This window comes from Mustelus asterias, chromosome 13, assembly GCF_964213995.1.
Source record: "Mustelus asterias chromosome 13, sMusAst1.hap1.1, whole genome shotgun sequence".
NCBI lineage: Eukaryota > Metazoa > Chordata > Chondrichthyes > Carcharhiniformes > Triakidae > Mustelus > Mustelus asterias.
Window position 1 is genome coordinate 51,082,657 of NC_135813.1, and position 19,994 is coordinate 51,102,650.

Genomic DNA, 19,994 nt, shown 5'->3' on the forward strand with positions numbered 1-19,994 from the left:
CAGAACAGATCCCTGGGGCACTCCACTGGTCACTGACCTCCATGCAGAGAAAGACCCCTCCACAGCCACTCTCTGCCTTCTGCAGGCAAGCCAGTTCTGGATCCACAAGGCAACAGCCCCTTGGATCCCATGCCCTCTCACTTTCTCAAGAAGTCTTGCATGGGGGACCTTATCGAACGCCTTGCTGAAGTCCATATAGACCACATCCACCGCTCTTCCTTCGTCAATGTGTTTGGTCACATTTTCAAAGAACTCAACCAGGCTTGTAAGGCACGACCTGCCCTTGACAAAGCCGTGCTGACTACTTTTGATCATACTAAACTTCTCTAGATGATCATAAATCCTGTCTCTCAGGATCCTCTCCATCAACTTACCAACCACTGAGGTTAGACTCACCGGTCGGTAATTTCCCGGGCTGTCCCTGTTCCCTTTCTTGAATATAGGGACCACATCTGCAATCCTCCAATCCTCCGGAACCTCTCCCGTCTCCATCGACGATGCAAAGATCATCGCCAAAGGCTCCGCAATCTCCTCCCTCGCCTCCCACAGTAACCTGGGGTACATCCCATCCGGTCCCGGCGACTTACCAACCTTGATGCCATTCAATAGTTCCAACACATCCTCTTTCTTTATGTCCACATGCTCGATCCTTTCTGTCCACCGCAAACCAGCAGTACAACCACCCAGATCCCTTTCCACCGTGAATACCGAGGTAAAGTATTCATTAAGCAGCTCCGCCATTTCTAACGGTTCCGCACAAACTTTTCCCCCTTCACCTTTTAAGGGTCCTATGCCTTCACATCTCATCCTTTTACTCTTGACATATTTGTAGAAAGCCTTGGGATTCTCCTTAATCTTACCCGCCAAGGCCTTCTCATGACCCCTTCTCGCTCTCCTAATTTCCTTCTTAAGCTCCTTCCTACATCCCGTATACTCCTCTAAATCCTTAACACCTCCTAGCTCTCTGAACCTTCTGTACGCCTCTCTTTTCTTATTCACCAGGTTCATCACAACCTTCGTGCACCACGGTTCCCGTACCCTACCAACACCCCCCTGTCTCATCGGAACGTTGTCATGCAGAGCTCCAGACAAACATTCCTTGAAAATCCTCCACTTTCCTTCGGTACTTTTCCCCAAGAATGCCTCCTTCCAATTTACCCGTCTAATTTCCTCCCTGATGACACTGTATTTCCCTTTACTCCAGAGAAACACTTTCCTAGCCTGCCTGATCCTATCTCTTTCCAATGCTATCGTGAAGGAGATAGAATTATGATCGCTATCCCCAAGATGCTCACCCACTGAGAGATCCTCCACCTGTCCAGGTTCATTAGCCAGCACCAGATCAAGTACAGCCTCTCCTCTAGTAGGCTTATCCACATACTGTGTCAGGAAACTCTCCTGGACACACCTAACAAACTCCTCTCCATCCAAACCCCTAGCCCTAGGGATATTCCAATCTATGTTTGGGAAATTAAAATCTCCCATCACGACAACTCTGTTATTCCTACATCTCGATGTGGAGATGCCGGCGTTGGACTGGGGTAAACACAGTAAGAAGTTTAACAACACCAGGTTAAAGTCCAACAGGTTTATTTGGTAGCAAAAGCCACACAAGCTTTCGAGGCTCTGAGCCCCTTCTTCAGGTGAGTGGGAATTCTGTTCACAAACAGAACTTATAAGACACAGACTCAATTTACATGAATAATGGTTGGAATGCGAATACTTACAACTAATCCAGTCTTTAAGAAACAAAACAATGGGAGTGGAGAGAGCATCAAGACAGGCTAAAAAGATGTGTATTGTCTCCAGACAAGACAGCCAGTGAAACTCTGCAGGTCCACGCAACTGTGGGAGTTACAAATAGTGTGACATAAATTCTGATTCTAGGATCGCATGATAAAGACTCAGGAGGAAAAAAGCAGAAATATTTATGTGAAATAGTGTGACATAAACCCAATATCCCGGTTGAGGCCGTCCTTGTGTGTGCGGAACCTGGCTATCAGTTTCTGCTCCGCGACTCTGCGCTGTCGTGTGTCGCGAAGGCCGCCTTGGAGAACGCTTACCCGAATATCAGAGGCCGAATGCCCGTGACCGCTGAAGTGCTCCCCAACAGGAAGAGAACAGTCTTGCCTGGTGATTGTCGAGCGGTGTTCATTCATCCGTTGTCGCAGCGTCTGCATAGTTTCCCCAATGTACCATGCCTCGGGACATCCTTTCTTGCAGCGTATCAGGTAGACAACGTTGGCCGAGTTGCAAGAGTATGTACCGTGTACCTGGTGGATGGTGTTCTCACGTGAGATGATGGCATCTGTGTCGATGATCCGGCACGTCTTGCAGAGGTTGCTGTGGCAGGGTTGTGTGGTGTCTTGGTCACTGTTCTCCTGAAGGCTGGGTAGTTTGCTGCGGACAATGGTCTGTTTGAGGTTGTGCGGTTGTTTGAAGGCAAGAAGTGGGGGTGTGGGGATGGCCTTGGCGAGATGTTCGTCTTCATCAATGACATGTTGAAGGCTCCGGAGGAGATGCCGTAGCTTCTCCGCTCCGGGGAAGTACTGGACAACGAAGGGTACTCTGTCCACTGTGTCCCGTGTTTGTCTTCTGAGGAGGTCGGTGCGGTTTTTCGCTGTGGCGCGTTGGAACTGTTGATCAATGAGTCTCAATGCTCAGCGCCAACAACTGCCAGTTTCCAGATGCAATTTTACATCTCATCCGCTTCATCCTGGACCACAATATCTTCACCTTCAACAACCAGTTCTTCATCCAGACACACGGAACAGCCATGGGGACCAAATTTGCACCTCAATATGCCAACATCTTCATGCACAGGTTCGAACAAGACTTCTTCACCGCACGGGACCTTCAACCGGTGCTATACACTAGATACATCGATGACATTTTCTTCCTTTGGACTCATGGTGAACAATCACTGAAACAACTCTATGATGACATCAACAAGTTCCATCCCACCATCAGGCTCACCATAGACTACTCTCCGGAATCGGTTGCATTCTTGGACACGCGCATCTCCATTAAGGACGGTCACCTCAGCACCTCACTGTACCGCAAGCCCACGGATAACCTCACGATGCTCCACTTCTCCAGCTTCCACCCTAAACACGTTAAAGAAGCCATCCCCTACGGACAAGCCCTCCGTATACACAGGATCTGCTCGGATGAGGAGGATCGCAACAGACACCTCCAGACGCTGAAAGATGCCCTCATAAGAACAGGATATGGCGCTAGACTCATTGATCAACAGTTCCAACGCGCCACAGCGAAAAACCGCACCGACCTCCTCAGAAGACAAACACGGGACACAGTGGACAGAGTACCCTTCGTTGTCCAGTACTTCCCCGGAGCGGAGAAGCTACGGCATCTCCTCCGGAGCCTTCAACATGTCATTGATGAAGACGAACATCTCGCCAAGGCCATCCCCACACCCCCACTTCTTGCCTTCAAACAACCGCACAACCTCAAACAGACCATTGTCCGCAGCAAACTACCCAGCCTTCAGGAGAACAGTGACCAAGACACCACACAACCCTGCCACAGCAACCTCTGCAAGACGTGCCGGATCATCGACACAGATGCCATCATCTCACGTGAGAACACCATCCACCAGGTACACGGTACATACTCTTGCAACTCGGCCAACGTTGTCTACCTGATACGCTGCAAGAAAGGATGTCCCGAGGCATGGTACATTGGGGAAACTATGCAGACGCTGCGACAACGGATGAATGAACACCGCTCGACAATCACCAGGCAAGACTGTTCTCTTCCTGTTGGGGAGCACTTCAGCGGTCACGGGCATTCGGCCTCTGATATTCGGGTAAGCGTTCTCCAAGGCGGCCTTCGCGACACACGACAGCGCAGAGTCGCGGAGCAGAAACTGATAGCCAGGTTCCGCACACACAAGGACGGCCTCAACCGGGATATTGGGTTTATGTCACACTATTTCACATAAATATTTCTGCTTTTTTCCTCCTGAGTCTTTATCATGCGATCCTAGAATCAGAATTTATGTCACACTATTTGTAACTCCCACAGTTGCGTGGACCTGCAGAGTTTCACTGGCTGTCTTGTCTGGAGACAATACACATCTTTTTAGCCTGTCTTGATGCTCTCTCCACTCCCATTGTTTTGTTTCTTAAAGACTGGATTAGTTGTAAGTATTCGCATTCCAACCATTATTCATGTAAATTGAGTCTGTGTCTTATAAGTTCTGTTTGTGAACAGAATTCCCACTCACCTGAAGAAGGGGCTCAGAGCCTCGAAAGCTTGTGTGGCTTTTGCTACCAAATAAACCTGTTGGACTTTAACCTGGTGTTGTTAAACTTCTTACTGCGATTCCTACATCTCTCCAGGATCTGTTTCCCCATCTGCTCCTCAACATCTCTGTTACTATTGGGCGGCCTATAGAAAACACCCAGCAACGTTACCGACCCCTTCCTGTTCCTCACCTCCACCCACAGAGACTCCGTAGTCAATCCCTCCACGGCGTCCACCTTCTCTACAGCCGTGACACTATCCCTGATCAACAGTGCCACTCCCCCCCCTCTCTTGCCTCCCTCCCTGTCCTTCCTGAAACATCTAAAACCCGGCACCTGAAGCACCCAGTCCTGTCCCTGAGACATCCAAGTCTCCGTAATGGCCACCACATCACAATTCGAAGCAGCAATCCACGCTCTAAGCTCATCCACTTTATTCACTACACTCCTGGCATTAAAATAGACACATCTCAGACCTTCAGCCTGAGCACTTCCCTTCTCCATCACTCGTCTAACCTCCCTCTTACCCTGTTTACATTCCTTATCTATTTGCGAGCTAACCTCCTCGCTCTCAGTCCCCTCATTTCGATTCCCTCCCCCCAACCTTTCTAGTTTAAAGTCTCTCCAGTAGCCTTAGCCAACCTTCCCGCCAGGATATTGGTCCCCCTGGGATTCAAGTGCCACCCGTCTTTTTTAAACAGGTCACACCTGCCCCTAAAGAGGTCCCAATGATCCAAGTACCCAAATCCTTGTCCCTTGCTCCAGTCCCTCAGCCACGCATTCATTCTCCACCGATTCCTGTTCTCACTCTCCCGCGGCACAGGCAGCAATCCCGAGATTACTACCTTTGCATTCCTCTTTCTCAGCTGTCTACCTAACTCCCTATATTCTCTTTTCATGACCCCTTCCCTCTTCCTACCTATGTCAGCAGTACCTATATGCATCACGACCTTCGGCTCCTCTCCCTCCCCCTTCAGGATTTCTGGGACTCGACCAGAGACATCCCGGACCCCTGCACCAGGGAGGCAAACCACCATCCGAGAGTCCCGTCTGTGTCCGCAAAAACGCCTATCTGACCCCCTCACCGTAGAGTCCCCAATTAGCACTACCCTCCTTTCCTTACCCTTTTGCACTACTGGGCCAGGCTCAGCTCCAGAGACACTGCCACCGCTGCTTCCCCCATGTGGAACTGTACGCCAGTGAGAGTCAGTGTGTGTGGAACTGTCCCCCAGTGAGAGTCACCGTGTGTGGAACTTTCCCCCACTGAGAGTCAGCATGTGTGTGGAACCCGTACCCCCAGTGAGAGTCAGTGTGCGTGGAACCCGTACCCCAGTGACAGTCAGTGTGTGTGGATCTCGTACCCCAGTGAGAGTCAGTGTGTGTGGAATCCTTACCGCTGTGAGAGTCAGTGTGTGTGGAACTGTCCCCCAGTGACAGTCAGTGTGTGTGGAACCCGTACCCCCGGTGAGAGTCAGTGTGTGTGAATCTGTACCCCAGTGAGAGTCAGTGTGTGTGGAACAGTCCCCCAGTTAGAGTCAGTGTGTGTGGAACAGTCCCCCAGTGAGAGTCAGTGTGTGTTGAGCTATGCCCCAGTGGGAGTGTATGTGTGTGGAACTGACCTCCAGTGAGAGTCATTGTGATGAAATGTACCCCAGTGAGACTCAGTGTGTGTGGAATCCGTACCCCAGTGAGACTCAGTGTGTGTGGAATCCGTACCCCAGTGAGACTCAGTGTGTGTGGAATCCGTACCCCAGTGAGAGTCAGTGTGTGTGTGTAACCCCCTGCTGACAACTATATGCTCTGACGAGCTGAGTTAAGTAAAGCTGTACCTGGAATGTGCTTGATGTTATAAGGGGCTACTATGTAAATGTTCAATTAACAGGATCCTGAGTTCTTAGCGGTTCAGTGTTGAGCTAGGCTAAATTTCCTATTTACCAATAAATGTCAGTACAGGCATAAATGAAAAGGATTAGTGTATGCAGTTGCAATCTAGAGTAATAACCTGTTAATAATAGCGTGGTGCCTCCTAAAATTGTAAGTATGTAAACCTTATAATAAGAAAAGGTTCAGGACAACCATGCAAAAGCAATAACAAAAATAAATTTATTTTCTTGCTTTGTTGCGTCTCATAAAACAGGTAAAGAATCCCAAACTAAAGATTTTTCAATTAAACAGTTTCAACCCTGAGAAATGTTCAAAATATTACCAGGCGCTTGGATTTATAAACGTTGGGGCCCATACGTTGGTGCACATATGAAGAAAACACGCCCTCAACAACACACTGCTGACAATATAGTCTGCAGTTACTCACGCAACCACGACACTCACAGTCCAGAAGGGTCTGCGAGCGGGAAGATGATGCAGCAGGAAAAAAAAAATGCAGCAAGCTGTCCGTGTAGTGACGCAGGTCCAGTGCGCTGAAGTCTGTCCTCCTCGGCAGTGCTACTTAGAAAGTTAGCTTCAGCTAATCCTCGTTCTCTCCGTCTTCTCAGTGAAAACTATGCCCGGCATTTATAGCTGACTGTCCCTCACCGGCAGTTTCTAGCAGAAACGTCCACGCTTGAGAGTACAAGACGATGCGCTTTACACTTTTTTTCAACAGTAATGAAAATAACAAACAGAACTAAACCTTGCTGCCTTTCACTTCAAACTGGAAAAAACGAGTTCCTAAACTGCAACAAACATGAGCTTTAACTGCACAGTAATATTTGTGCCCATACTGTGAAGTATGTTAGTCTACAAATATTATTTGCCTCGACGTTAAAACTGGGTTTTTACTGCATGGAAACAGCTTCTCTTCCCCACGTGTATCTCCCCACTGCAGCTTCCTCTGCCTCCCGCCGTTTTTCTTTTTCCCTCCCCCTAAGTAATCTAATTGGCTTAAAGTGCAGCTCTCTAGAAAACAGATTGGCTTAGCTTACATCACTCAAACAGTATCTGTTCACGGTATTTGGCCCAGTAAAGAGGATATTGAAACTCACAAGAAAACAAAGAACAATGGTAAATGTCTTTTTCATTAAATTTACCCATATTTCAAGAAAACACACTCTTTTCATTTTTCTTTTATTTATGCTTTTTTTTAGGCCCCTACATGTGGAACTGTACCCCAGTGAGAGTCAGTGTGTGTGGAACCTGTACCCCAGTAACAGGAAGTGTGCATGGAACCCGTCCCCCAGTGAGTCAGTGTACGTGGAACCCGTACCCCATTGACAGGAAGTGGGTGTCGAACCCAGCCCCCAGTGAGAGTCAGTGTGCGTGGAACCCGTACCCCAGTGACAGTCAGTGTGCATGGAATCCTTACTGCTGTGAGAGCCAGTGTGTGTGGAATTGTACCCCAGTGAGAGTCAGTGTGAGTGGATCTGTACTGCAGTGAAAGTCAGTGTGTGTGGAACACATACTCCAGTGACAGGAGGTGTGCATGGAACCCATCCCCCAGTGAGCATCATTGTGTGTGGGACCCGTTCCCCAGTGACAGGAGGTGTGCATGGAACCCATCCCCCAGTGAGCATCATTGTGTGTGGGACCCATTCCCCAGTGAGAGCCAGTGTGAGTGGAACTGTACCCCATTGATTGGAATGGCTGATACCGGGGGCAATCTCTTGAGTTTTTAGTGCTGCAGGCTGCATGTAGTTGGGATCACAAGTGTTATGCTCAGAACCATCTGCCTGTTTGTTTTCAGCTCGCTCAGTAGGCAATGGGAGCAGGGAAGGGTCTGGAATCCAAATAACCCTCATCTGTTGTTCCTGTGTTGCCAGGTCTGTAATGGGGCAGAGTACCTGAAACTGTCTATGGAGGAGATGGTACAAGCTGTGCAGTTAAACGCTGGCTCAGACACAACAGAATGTTCAGGTAACTCAGAGCGGTGAACTGCAGCTGGAATGTGGGAGAAGGTGGGGGGTGTTGGGGGAGGGGGGGTTTGAGTAGGTGGGATGGGGTAGGGGCTATGTGGGTGGGGTGATGGAATAGGAGGATGGGATGGGGGTGAAGTGGGTGGGGTGGGTAGAGGGTGGCGTGCTGTAGGGGGGTGGGGAAAGGGTTAAGTGAGTGGGTAGGGTGTTTCCAGAGGCAGAGAGGGTGGAGGATACACGGGATCGAAGGTTAACTCACGGGATCAAAGGTGAACTAGCTAGATGGGTACAGAACTGGCTTGGCCATAGAAGACAGGGTAGCAGTGGAGGGGTCTTTTTCTGATTGGAGGTCTGTGACTAGTGGTGTTCCGCAGTGCTCTGTACTGGGACCTCTGCTGTTTGTGATATATATAAATGATTTAGAAGAAGATGTAGCTAGTCTGATTAGTAAGTTTGCAGACGACACAAAAATTGCTGGAGTTGCGGATAGTGATGAACGTTGTCAGAGAATACAGCAGGATATAGATAGGCTGGGAATTTGGGCGGAGAAATGGCAGATGGAATTTAATCCTGATAAATGCGAAGTGATGCATTTTGGTAGATCTAATGCAAGGGGGAGCTATACAATAAATGGCAGAAGCATCAGGAGTATAGACACACAGGGGGATCTGGGTGTGCAAGTCCACAGATCCTTAAGTGTGGCAGCACAGGTGGAAAAGGCATATGGCATGCTTGCCTTTATTGGGCGGGGCATAGAGTATAAAAGTTGGCATATGATGTTGCAGATACATAGAGCGTTGGTTGGGCCACATCTGGAATACTGCGTCCAGTTCTGGTCGCCACACTACCAGAAGGACGTGGGGGCATTGGAGAGAGTGCATAAAAGGTTTACCAGGATGTTGCCTGGTATGGAGGGTATTAGCTATGAGGTGAGATTGAGTAAACTAGGGTTTTTCTCCCTGGAAAGATGGAGGTTGAGGGGCGACCTAATAGAAGTTTATAAAATTATGAAAGGCATAGATAGAGTGGACAGTTGGAAGCTTTTTCCCAGGTCAGAAGTGGCAAACACAAGGGGTCACAAGTTCAAGGTAAGGGGGGGCAAGGTTCAATACGGATATGCGGGGGACGTATTTTACACAGAGTGGGTGGGGGCCTGGAATGCACTACCTAGCAAGGTGGTTGAGGCAGACACGCTAGGATCATTTAAGACTTATCTAGATAGCCACATGAACAGACTGGGAATAGAGGGATACAAACGGATGGTCTAGTTAGGAACACATGATCAGTGCAGGCTTGGAGGGCCGAAGGGCCTGTTCCTGTGCTGTATTGTTCTTTGCTCGTCGAGGAATGATATGGGTTTCCCAGTTTTGTGGATTGGGGGGGATCTGGCAGTGCACAATACGCCAAGGCTGGAGCATGACAAGGTATTGGTGCTGACTTGGGAATTCAGTGTAAAGGGGGAAGGAGATGCTACTTTTTATGTTTTTTTTTCAGCCTCCAGAAGCTGGTGATTGCTCAAGCCTTTAACGAAGTGAGCCAGTGGATGACTATTTGATGAGTTTTTAAGGTTTAATCCCTCTAAACATGTGCTGCCATTTAAACCAATACTGGGGAGATATGAGTATGCATTAAATGTATAGCTTTACTACCTAAACTACTGGTATAACAACAGATAACAGTTAAGTTATAGTTCTAAACTTGAAACCTAATTATTGAAATAAAACACAATAAAGGTGGCACATCAGGTGATGTGTTCCAGCTATAGCATGTGGGATCTTGTAGGCACCAGTATGATTCATAGCAACCACATCTGCGGTGTCTGCAGCTCCAGGAACTTAGTCTCCAAAGCTTGACTCCAGCCCATTAACTTGGAGCCAATGATGCAGAGTGCAGGGGGAACGTTACTTGGACACTTTCTTCCAGGAGGCAGTCATGCTTCTTAGGCTGGGTGCCTCATATTTTTCAGGGATAGGAGGGATTGACATAAAATGACGCAGATATGGAGATGAAGAAGGTTACAATAGTGCAGCCTCAGCTCCTGCAATTGTCCAACAGTTCGAGGTTCTAACTGCTTGTGCAAACAAAAGTGAGGGAGAATAAACAAACTAACAATGGTACAGGGAACCACTGAAGTGGGGGAGTAAAAAGAATGCAGTTGTAGTCGGGGGCTCCGTTAATAATGGATGATATCAGTGCAGGAGTGAAAATGACCTTGGATTAGAGGTTCAAGACGTAGAATCATTTTCGGTACAGAAAATAAATGACAAAGGAAATAAATCACTGGTGGAAGTAGTTTATAAAGCCTCTGATGGTAACTACCTGGTAGAACAGAGTATGAATCAAGAAATAGTGGGGGCTTATAAGAAAGCTACTCCAGTAATTTTGGGAGATTTTAATCTTCATATAGATTGCACAAACCAAATTAGCAAAAGTAGCCAGGAGGATGAGAGTATATTGAGAACAGTACATTCTGGATCCAACAAGGAAACAGATTATTTTAGACCTGGTCATGTTGAATGAGACATGATTAATTAATTAATATCTTCAAAGTAAAGAATCCTCCAGGTAAGCGGAATCATAATGTGATAGAATTTCACATTCAGTTTGAGGGTAAAAAATTTCAGATTGAACCTACACCTTAAGCTTAAATAAAGGCAATTAACCATAAAGTCGTACAGCACAGAAACAGACCCTTCATCCTACCAAATTTATACCAACCATCAAATACCAATCTATATTCATCCCATTTACCAGCGCAGGGTCCATAGCCCACTATGCCTTGAGTATTGCTGAAAAAAGAGACATGCTGTTGAAGCTTTTCATCTTACACTCATCAGGAAAGATTCACAAAAATACCAATTGTAACAGAAGCATCAATTTATACTGCATGAGAAGAGTGTGCTGATTGGTTAGCATGTGGACTTTGATTGGTAGAGGCATTGCCATGGAGAATGCAACAGGAACAGTTAACTGCCAAGCTTTTGTTTAAATTCAGACCAGGCAGGTCAACTCTGGTCAAGGGCTTGCCACAGAGAATGGAGGAATAAACCAGAGAGTGGCTGTCCCCCAGGCTTTTGTTGAGTTGAAAAGGGCTCACTGCATGGACATGCTTCTTCACATGGGATTAGGGGTAATTTATTAGCTTAAATAAAGGACTGATTTACTAGCAGAGAGCTGGGATAAAAACATATTTTTCTGGTTGGCAAGATGTAACTAGTGTAGTGCCGCAGGGTTTGGTCCTTGGGGCCCCAACTATTTACAATCTATATTAATGACTTGGATGCAGGGATAGAAGTTACTATCGCCAAATTTCAGATGATACTAAAATAGGCGGGATAGTAAGTTACAATAAAGAAACAAGCAATTTACAAATGTATAGGTTAGGCGAGTGGGCCAAAATGTGGCAGATGGACTTTAATGTAGGTAAGTGTGAGGTTACCAATTTGGTTGGAAAAATAGAAAGGCAGCTTATTATCTAAATGGACAGAGACTTCGGGGTGCTTCGATGCAGAAGGATCTGGGTGTCCTTGTGCATGAATCACAGAAAACTAGTATGCAGGTACTGCAGGTAGTAAGGAAGGCAAATGGAATTTTGTCATTTATAGCAAAAGGAATATAGTATACAAGTAGGGAAGTGTTGCTGCAACTGTACAAGGTATTACTGAGACTGCACCTGGAGCATTGTGCACAGATTTGGCCCCTTGAGGAGGGTAAAATTACAGCTCAGAAACAGGCCTTTTGGCCCTTCTTGTCTGTGCCGAACCATTTTTTGCCTCGTCCCACTGACCTGCACTTGGACCATATCCCTCCACACCCTCTCATCCATGAACCCGTCCAAGTTTTTCTTAAATGTTAAAAGCATTTACCACTTTATCCGGCAGCTCATTCCACACTCCCACCACTCTGCGTGAAGAAGCCCCCCCTAATATTCCCTTTAAACTTTTCTCCTTTCACCCTTAACCCATGCCCTCTGGTTTTTTTCTCCCCTAGCCTCAGTGGAAAAAGCCTGCTTGCATTCACTCTATCTATACCCATCAAAATCTTATACACCTCTATCAAATCTCCCCTCAATCTTCTACGCTCCAGGGAATAAAGTCCCAACCTATTCAATCTCTCTCTGTAATTCAGCTTCTCAAGTCCCAGCAACATCCTTGTGAACCTTCTCTGCACTCCTTCAACCTTATTTACATCCTTCCTGTAACTAGGTGACCAAAACTGTACACAATACTCCAAATTTGGCCTCACCAATGCCGTATATAACCTTACCATAACACTCCAACTTTTATACTCGATACTCCGATTTATAAAGGCCAATCTACCAAAGGCACTCTTTACGACCCTATCCACCTGTGACGTCACTTTTAGGGAATTCTGTACCTGTATTCCCAGATCCCTCTGTTCGACTGCACTCTTCAGAGTCCTACCGTTTACCCTGTACGTTCTACTTTGGTTTGTCCTTCCAATGTGCAATATCTCACACTTGTCTGTGTTAAATTCCATTTGCCATTTTTCAGCCCATTTTTCTAGTTGGTCCAAATCCCTCTGCAAGCTTTGAAAACCTTCCTCACTGTCCACTACACCTCCAATCTTTGTATCATCAGCAAACTTGCTGATCCAATTTACCACATTATCATCCAGATCATTGATATAGATGACAAACAACAATGGACCCAACACCGATCCCTGCGGCACACCATTAGTCACAGGCCTCCACTCAGAGAAGCAATCCTCCACAACCACTCTCTGGCTTCTTCCATTGATGTGGAGATGCCGGCGTTGGACTGGGGTAAGCACAGTAAGAAGTCTCACAACACCAGGTTAAAGTCCAACAGGTTTATTTGGTAGCAAATACCATAAGCTTTCGGAGCTTGCTGCTCCTTCGTCAGATGGAGTGGTCTCTGTTCTCCAACAGTGCACAGACACAGAAATCAAGTTACAGAATACTAATTAGAATGCAAATCTCTACAGCCAGCCAGGTCTTAAAAGGTACAGATAATGTGGTTGGAGGGAACATTAAACACAGGTTAAAGAGATGTGTATTGTCTCCAGACAGAACAGCTGGTGAGGTTATGCAAGACCAGGGGCGAGCTGTGGGGGTTACTGATAATGTGACATAAATCCAACATCCAAAGTTTTGGAAAGGATAATAAGAGATAGATAAGATGGGGACGAACATCTCGCCAAGGCCATCCCCACACCCCCACTTCTTGCCTTCAAACAACTACGCAACCTCAAACAGACCATTGTCCGCAGCAAACTACCCAGCCTTCAGGAGAACAGTGACCATGACACCACACAACCCTGCCACAGCAACTTCTGCAAGACGTGCCGGATCATCAACACGGATGCCATCATCTCACGTGAGAACACCATCTACCAGGTACACGGTACATACTCTTGCAACTCGGCCAACGTTGTCTACCTGATACGCTGCAGGAAAGGATGTCCCAAGGCATGGTACATTGGGGAAACCATGCAGACGCTACGACAACGGATGAATGAACACCGCTCGACAATCACCAGGCAAGACTGTTCTCTTCCTGTGGGGGAGCACTTCAGCAGTCACGGGCATTCAGCCTTGGATCTTCAGGTAAGCGTTCTCCAAGGCGGCCTTCACGACACACGACAGCGCAGAGTCGCTGAGCAGAAACTGATAGCCAAGTTCCGCACACATGAGGACGGCCTAAACCGGGATGTTGGATTTATGTCACATTATCAGTAACCCCCACAGCTCGCCCCTGGTCTTGCATAATCTCACCAGCTGTTCTGTCTGGAGACAATACACATCTCTTTAACCTGTGTTTAATGTTCCCTCCAACCACATTATCTGTACCTTTTAAGACCTGGCTGGCTGTAGAGATTTGCATTCTAATTAGTATTCTGTAACTTGATTTCTGTGTCTGTGCACTGTTGGAGAACAGAGACCACTCCATCTGACGAAGGAGCAGCAAGCTCCGAAAGCTTATGGTATTTGCTACCAAATAAACCTGTTGGACTTTAACCTGGTGTTGTGAGACTTCTTACTGTTCTTCCATTGAGCCAGTGTCTAATCCAATTTACTACCTCCCCATGTATACCCAGCGACTGAACCTTCCTAACTAACCTCCCATGAGGGACCTTGTCAAAGGCCTTGCTGAAATCCAGGTAGACAACATCCACCGCCTTCCCTTCATCCACTTTCCTGGTAACCTCCTCGAAAAACTCTAATAGATTGGTCAAACATGACCTACCACGCACAAAGCCATGATGACTCTCCCTAATAAGTCCCTGTCTATCCAAATATTTGTAGATCCTATCCCTTATCACACCTTCCAATAACTTGCCCACCACCGACGTCAAACATACTGGCCTATAATTTCCCGGATTTCTTTTGGAACCTTTTTTAAACAACGGAACAACATGAGCCACCCTCCAATCATCCGGCATCTCTCCCATGAATACTGACATTTTAAATATGCCTGCCAGGGCCCCTGCAAGTTCAACACTAGCTTCCCTCAAGGTCCGTGGGAATACCCTGTCTGGTCCTGGGGATTTATCCACTCTGATTTGCCTCAAGACAGTGAGCACCTCCTCCCCTTTAATCTGTAAAGGTTGCATTGGAGGTAGTTCAGAGGAGATTCACTAGATTGATTTTTAGAGATGAGGGCTTTGTCTTCTGAAGGAAGATTAAGCAGTTTGTGCCTATACTCTCTAGAGTTTAGATAAATGAAGGGAGATCTAATTGAGGTATATAAGATGCTGAAGGGGATTGACAGAGTAGATGTCAAGAGAATGTTTCCTCTTGTGGGGCAATCTAGCACAAGAAGTCATATTATGAGGATAAGGGGGAGCAAATTTAAAACGGAGATGAGGAGAAATAACTTCACTCGAAGGGTTGTGAATTCACTACCTCAGAGTGCAGTGGAGGCCAGAATATTGAGTGAATTTAAGGAGATAGAGCGATTTTTAATTAGTAATGAGTTGAAGGGTGATGGAAAATGGGCAGGAAAGTGGAGTTGAGGCTGAGACAAGATCAGCCATGATTGTATTGAATGGCAGAGCAGGATCGAGGGGCTGAATGGCCTCCTCCTGTTCCTAGTTTTTCCGTTCTTATGTTCTGTCTACAAAAGACATGGCCTGTGTGAATCTCTCCTGATTTCATTTGCACTACAATTTTTCTGCTGCTTGAAGATGTGTCCTCCACTTAAACGTCCATTCCATTGGGGCAGTACTAACTCCAAGGCCAACTTCTGATTAAGTCCGTGGCCAAAACCCAGGCTCCGGTCTAGTCTGTTAGTTGAGGCCCAGGCTCCGGTCCAGTCTGCTAGCTGAGGCCCAGTCTCCCACCTAGTTTTTTTTTTAGTTGAGGTTTCTGCTCCAGTCTTGTTTATTAACTGAGGTCCAGGCTCTGGCCAGGTCTGAAAATAGGGAAAGTCAGCCCCTGCTTGTGGTTTCTATAGTGACGCCAATGTAAGTATAACATAACATTGGTATGAGTAAGGGTTCCTCAGTCAATGCCTTCTGTGAGGGAAGAGTTGAATCAAACCAAAAATATAGGATTGTTAAAACTGGTCGAAGAAAATTGTTGTCATTAAACAAGGAAATAAGGAGTAAACCAGGAATTGAGAAAGAACAACTTCAAACAAAATTGAAATAGTTTGTCCTGATTTACCATATCAAAACCCTCATTTTTAACCCTCCTATCAGATCTCCTCAATCAAATGAGGGCAGCACGGTGGCACAGTGGTTAGCACTGCTGCCTCACAGCTCCAGAGACCCCGGTTCGATTCCCGGCTTGGGTCACTGTGTGGAGTTTGCACATTCTCCCCGTGTCTGCGTGGTTTCCTCCAGGTGCTCCAGTTTCCTCCCACACTCCAAAGATGCGCGGGTTAGGTTGATTGGACGTGCTAAATTGCCCCTTAGTGTCCCAGGATCTGATAGGTTAGAGGGATTAGCAGGGTAACTAAGCGGGGATAGGGCCTGGGTGGGATTGATGTTGGTGCAGACTTGATGGGCCAAATAGCCTCCTTCTGCACTGTAGGGACTCCATGAAATGAAATGAAGGGAGCCCCAGTTTCTCAGGCCTCTTTTCATCATTGGGATCAAAGTGAATTGCTTTCTATTCACCGGATCTATACCTCTCAACATCTTGTACACCTCTATCAGGTCACCTCTCATCCTTCGTCTCTCCAAGGAGAAAAGACCGAGCTCCCTCAACCTATACTCATAAGGCATGCCACCCAATCCAGGCAACATCCTTCTAAACCTTCTCTGCACCCTTTCAATCATTTCTACATCCTTCCTGTAATGAGGCGACCAGAACTGAGCACAGTACTCCAAGTGGGGTCTGACGAAGGTCTTATAAAGCTGCATCATTATCTCCCAACTCCTAAACTCAATCCCTCAATTGATGAAGGCCAGCACACCAGACGCCTTCTTAACCACCTCCTCTATCTGTGAGGCCGATTTAAGAGTCCTATGGACCTGGACCCCAAGGTCCTTCTGATTCTCTACACTGCTAAGAGTCTTACCCTTGATATTATACTCCTTCATCCCATTTGACCTGCCAAAATGTACCACTACACATTTATCCGGGTTGAAGTCCATCTGCCACTTCTCCGCCCAGTCTTGCATCCTATCTATGTCACGCTGCAGCTTCTGACATCCCTCCAAACTATCCACAACACCACCAACCTTCGTGCCGTCAGCAAACTTACCAACCCATCCCTCCACTTCCTCATCCAGGTCATTTATGAAAATGACAAACAGCAAGTGTGCCTTTAACAGGGCTTTGGGGAGGAGTGTGCCTTTAACAGGGCTGTGGGGAGGAGTGTGCCTTTAACAGGGCAAGGGTCCCAGAAAAGATCCCTGGGGCACTCCACTGGTGACCATATCATAGCCAATTCACCTAACCCACACATCTTTGGGCTGTGGGAGGAAAACAGAGCACTCGGAGGAAACCCACTCAGACAAGGGACTAACGTGCAAACTCTCTTCACTTTGAGATCATTGAGATACGGATGGTAGTGCCTGGAGGCAACACCCAAACCTCAGTCACCATTTGTTATTTCTGCTGCTCGACCGTGTGAGGCACTGCAAACTAGAATTGCCTTTCTCCTGATTCTATTTCTGAACCTTTGTGAAGATCTTCCCTATTCTAATGGCACAATATCTCAAGGCAAGTCTGAGCAGAAACCCGAACATGGGGCGACTAGGAACAGTAAAGCTCTTTCATTCTGACAAATCCAGACATTTAGAAGGACAGAGATGGGTGAGGAGTACTTTGTATGTTATGTAGGTCTCTGAGATCTCCATTCCATGGCAGATTGAGGATATCAGCTCCATTTGTCAGCTAAAAGGATGGAATTTTGAAACATGTGATTCTATCAGAGAGACTGTAGCGATTTAAGAAGGCAGCAGAACGCCACTTTCTCAGAGGCAATTAGGGATGGGCATTAGATGCTGGCATAGCCAGTGATACCCAAATGCCATGAAAGAATAAATAGAAGAATCTGCAACCACTGAGAACCTGAGCAGAACTATGAAAAATGTTACCTCAGTCACAGTCTCACTGACATCAAAGCAATTGTTTGGAATCAGCCACAACACCACATAACAGGATTGGGACTATCTGCACAAACAGCTCTCTCAGCCTCCTCCACCCCGCTTCTAATCAATCTGTACACACCAGCCACTCACTGTGCTCTGTGCAAAAAATGGCCATGAGGGTAGGGTAAGAGGAAATATTGATTCATTTTGCAGCCCTGTTAAAGGCACACTCCTCCCCACAGCCCTGTTAAAGGCACACTCCTCCCCACAGCCCTGTTAAAGGCACACTCCTCCCCAAAGCCCTGTTAAAGGCACACTACTCCCCTTGGCCCTGTGAAAGGCACACTATTCCCCTCGGCCCTGTTAAAGGCACACTCCTCTCCACAGCCCCCTGTTAAAGGCACACTCCTCCCCACAGTCCTGTTAAAGGCACACTCCTCCCCACAGCCCTGTTAAAGGCACACTCCTCCCCTCAGCCCTGTGAAAGACACACTCCTCCCCTCGGCCCTGTTAAAGGCACACTCCTCCCCTCGGCCCTGTTGAAGGCACAATCCTCCCCTCGGCCCTGTTGAAGGCACAATCCTTCCCTCGGCCCTATTAAACTCTTCCCCTCCCCTGATAGCATGGTGAATGATGTGGAGAATGGTAAATAGCAAGGAGGAAAGCCTTAGTTTTTGACAGGATGGTAAGATGGGCAGAACAGTGGCAAATGGAATTTAACTCTGAAAAGTGTGAGGTGGTGCTTTATGGAAGGAGAAGCAGAGCAAGGGATTACAGAATGAACAGTAGGATGATAGGAAGTACAGAGGTCCAGAGGAACTTTTGAGTGCATGTGCAGAGATCCCTGAAGGCAGTAGGATAGGTCGATAAGGTGGTGAGAAGATGCCTAAGATACCTTTATTAGCTGAGGTATAGAGTATAGACAACTGATGAAGGGGCAGCGTTCCAAAAGCTCGTGCTACCAAATAAACCTGTTAGACTTTAACCTGGTGTTGTGAGACTTCTTACATAGAATATAAGAGCAGGGAGGGTATGATGGAGCTGTATAAAACACTCATTAGGCCACAGCTGGAGTACTGTGTGTGAATCTGGTCACCACATTGTCGAAAGGATGTGATTGCACGAGAGAGGTTGCAGAGGAGATTCACCAGGGTGCTGAACCAGATACAAAAACAGAAAATGCTGGAAAATCTCAGCAAATCTGACAGCATGTGTAGAGAGCCAATGTTTCGAGTCTGGATTACCCTTCGGGAATTGAACAAAAGCTTTTTCATCCAGAGGGTCAGAGAGTCATAGAGGTTTACGGCATGGAAACAGGCCCTTCGGCCCAACTTATGCATGCTGCCCTTTGTTTTAAACCCCGAAGCGAGTTCCAATTGCCCGCATTTGGCCCATATCCCTCTATACCCATCTTATCCATGTAACGGTCTAAACGCTGTTTAAAAGACAAAATTGTACTTGCCTCTACTACTACCTCTGGCAGCTTGTTCCAGACACTCACCACCCTCTGTGAAAAAATTGCCCCTCTGGACACTTTTGTATCTCTCCCCTCTCAACTTAAACCTATGCTCTCTAGTTTTAGACTGGTGGGAGTCTGGAACTCGCTGCCTGGTGGTGGCGGCAGGAACCCTCACAACATATAAGAAGCATTAGAAGAGTGCTCCAAACGCCATAGTATACAAGGCAAAGGACCAAGTGCCAGAAAATGGGATTAGAATAGAGAGGTGCTTGATGGGTCGAAAGGCCTCTTTCTCTGCTGTAAAACTCTGACTCCATGACTCAGCCATGTTAAGGGCACACTCCTCCCCTCAGTCATATTAAAGGCTCGCTCCTCTTCCACCGCCCCCCCCGATCCATATAAAAGGCACACTCCTCCTCCCCTCTCAGCCATGTTAAAGGCACACTTTTCCTCCCCTCTCAGCCATGTTAAAGACACACTCCTCCTCCTCTTCCCCTACGCACCATGTTAAAATGACGCTTCTCCCATCAGCCACAGAACAGTCGCCTGAAGACAAAACTGTTATTTCTAATTATTCCTGTGGGCTCAATTCAGCAAGGTACGAGGGGCAAAGAGGAGCTTTGATCTACAACAAATTCAAACCTCATTTCCACAAACAACGATACTCAGCTGTAGTTCCGTTCTCCCTGTGACAACTCCTTCATACTGTAGCAACTGCTACTCGACAGTAATAGCTGTAGTAACAGCATCAATCCCTCTCTCTCTCTGCGATAACAGCCTCTCTCTCTCTCTCTCTCTGCAGTAACAGCCTCTCTCTCTTTCTCTCTGCAGTAACAGCCTCTCTCTCTCTCTCTGCAGTAACAGCCTCTCTCTCTCTCTCTCTGCAGTAAC

General features: G+C 47.1%; 1 protein-coding gene across 9 annotated transcripts in view; it reads left to right on the forward strand.

The window, feature by feature from the left end:
* The window catches only part of exd3 (exonuclease 3'-5' domain containing 3), a 637,814-nt gene that overhangs the window by 596,534 nt on the left and 21,286 nt on the right, over positions 1-19,994 (forward strand). For 7 of the 9 annotated variants that reach the window (XM_078226739.1, XM_078226741.1, XM_078226745.1 and 4 more), the window contains one exon: positions 8,024-8,117. The exons of the other annotated variants lie outside the window; for them this stretch is intronic. In XM_078226739.1, coding sequence (XP_078082865.1) covers positions 8,024-8,117 — 94 coding nt within the window. The remainder of the gene's footprint in view (positions 1-8,023; positions 8,118-19,994) is intronic. 9 annotated transcript variants of the gene reach the window in all.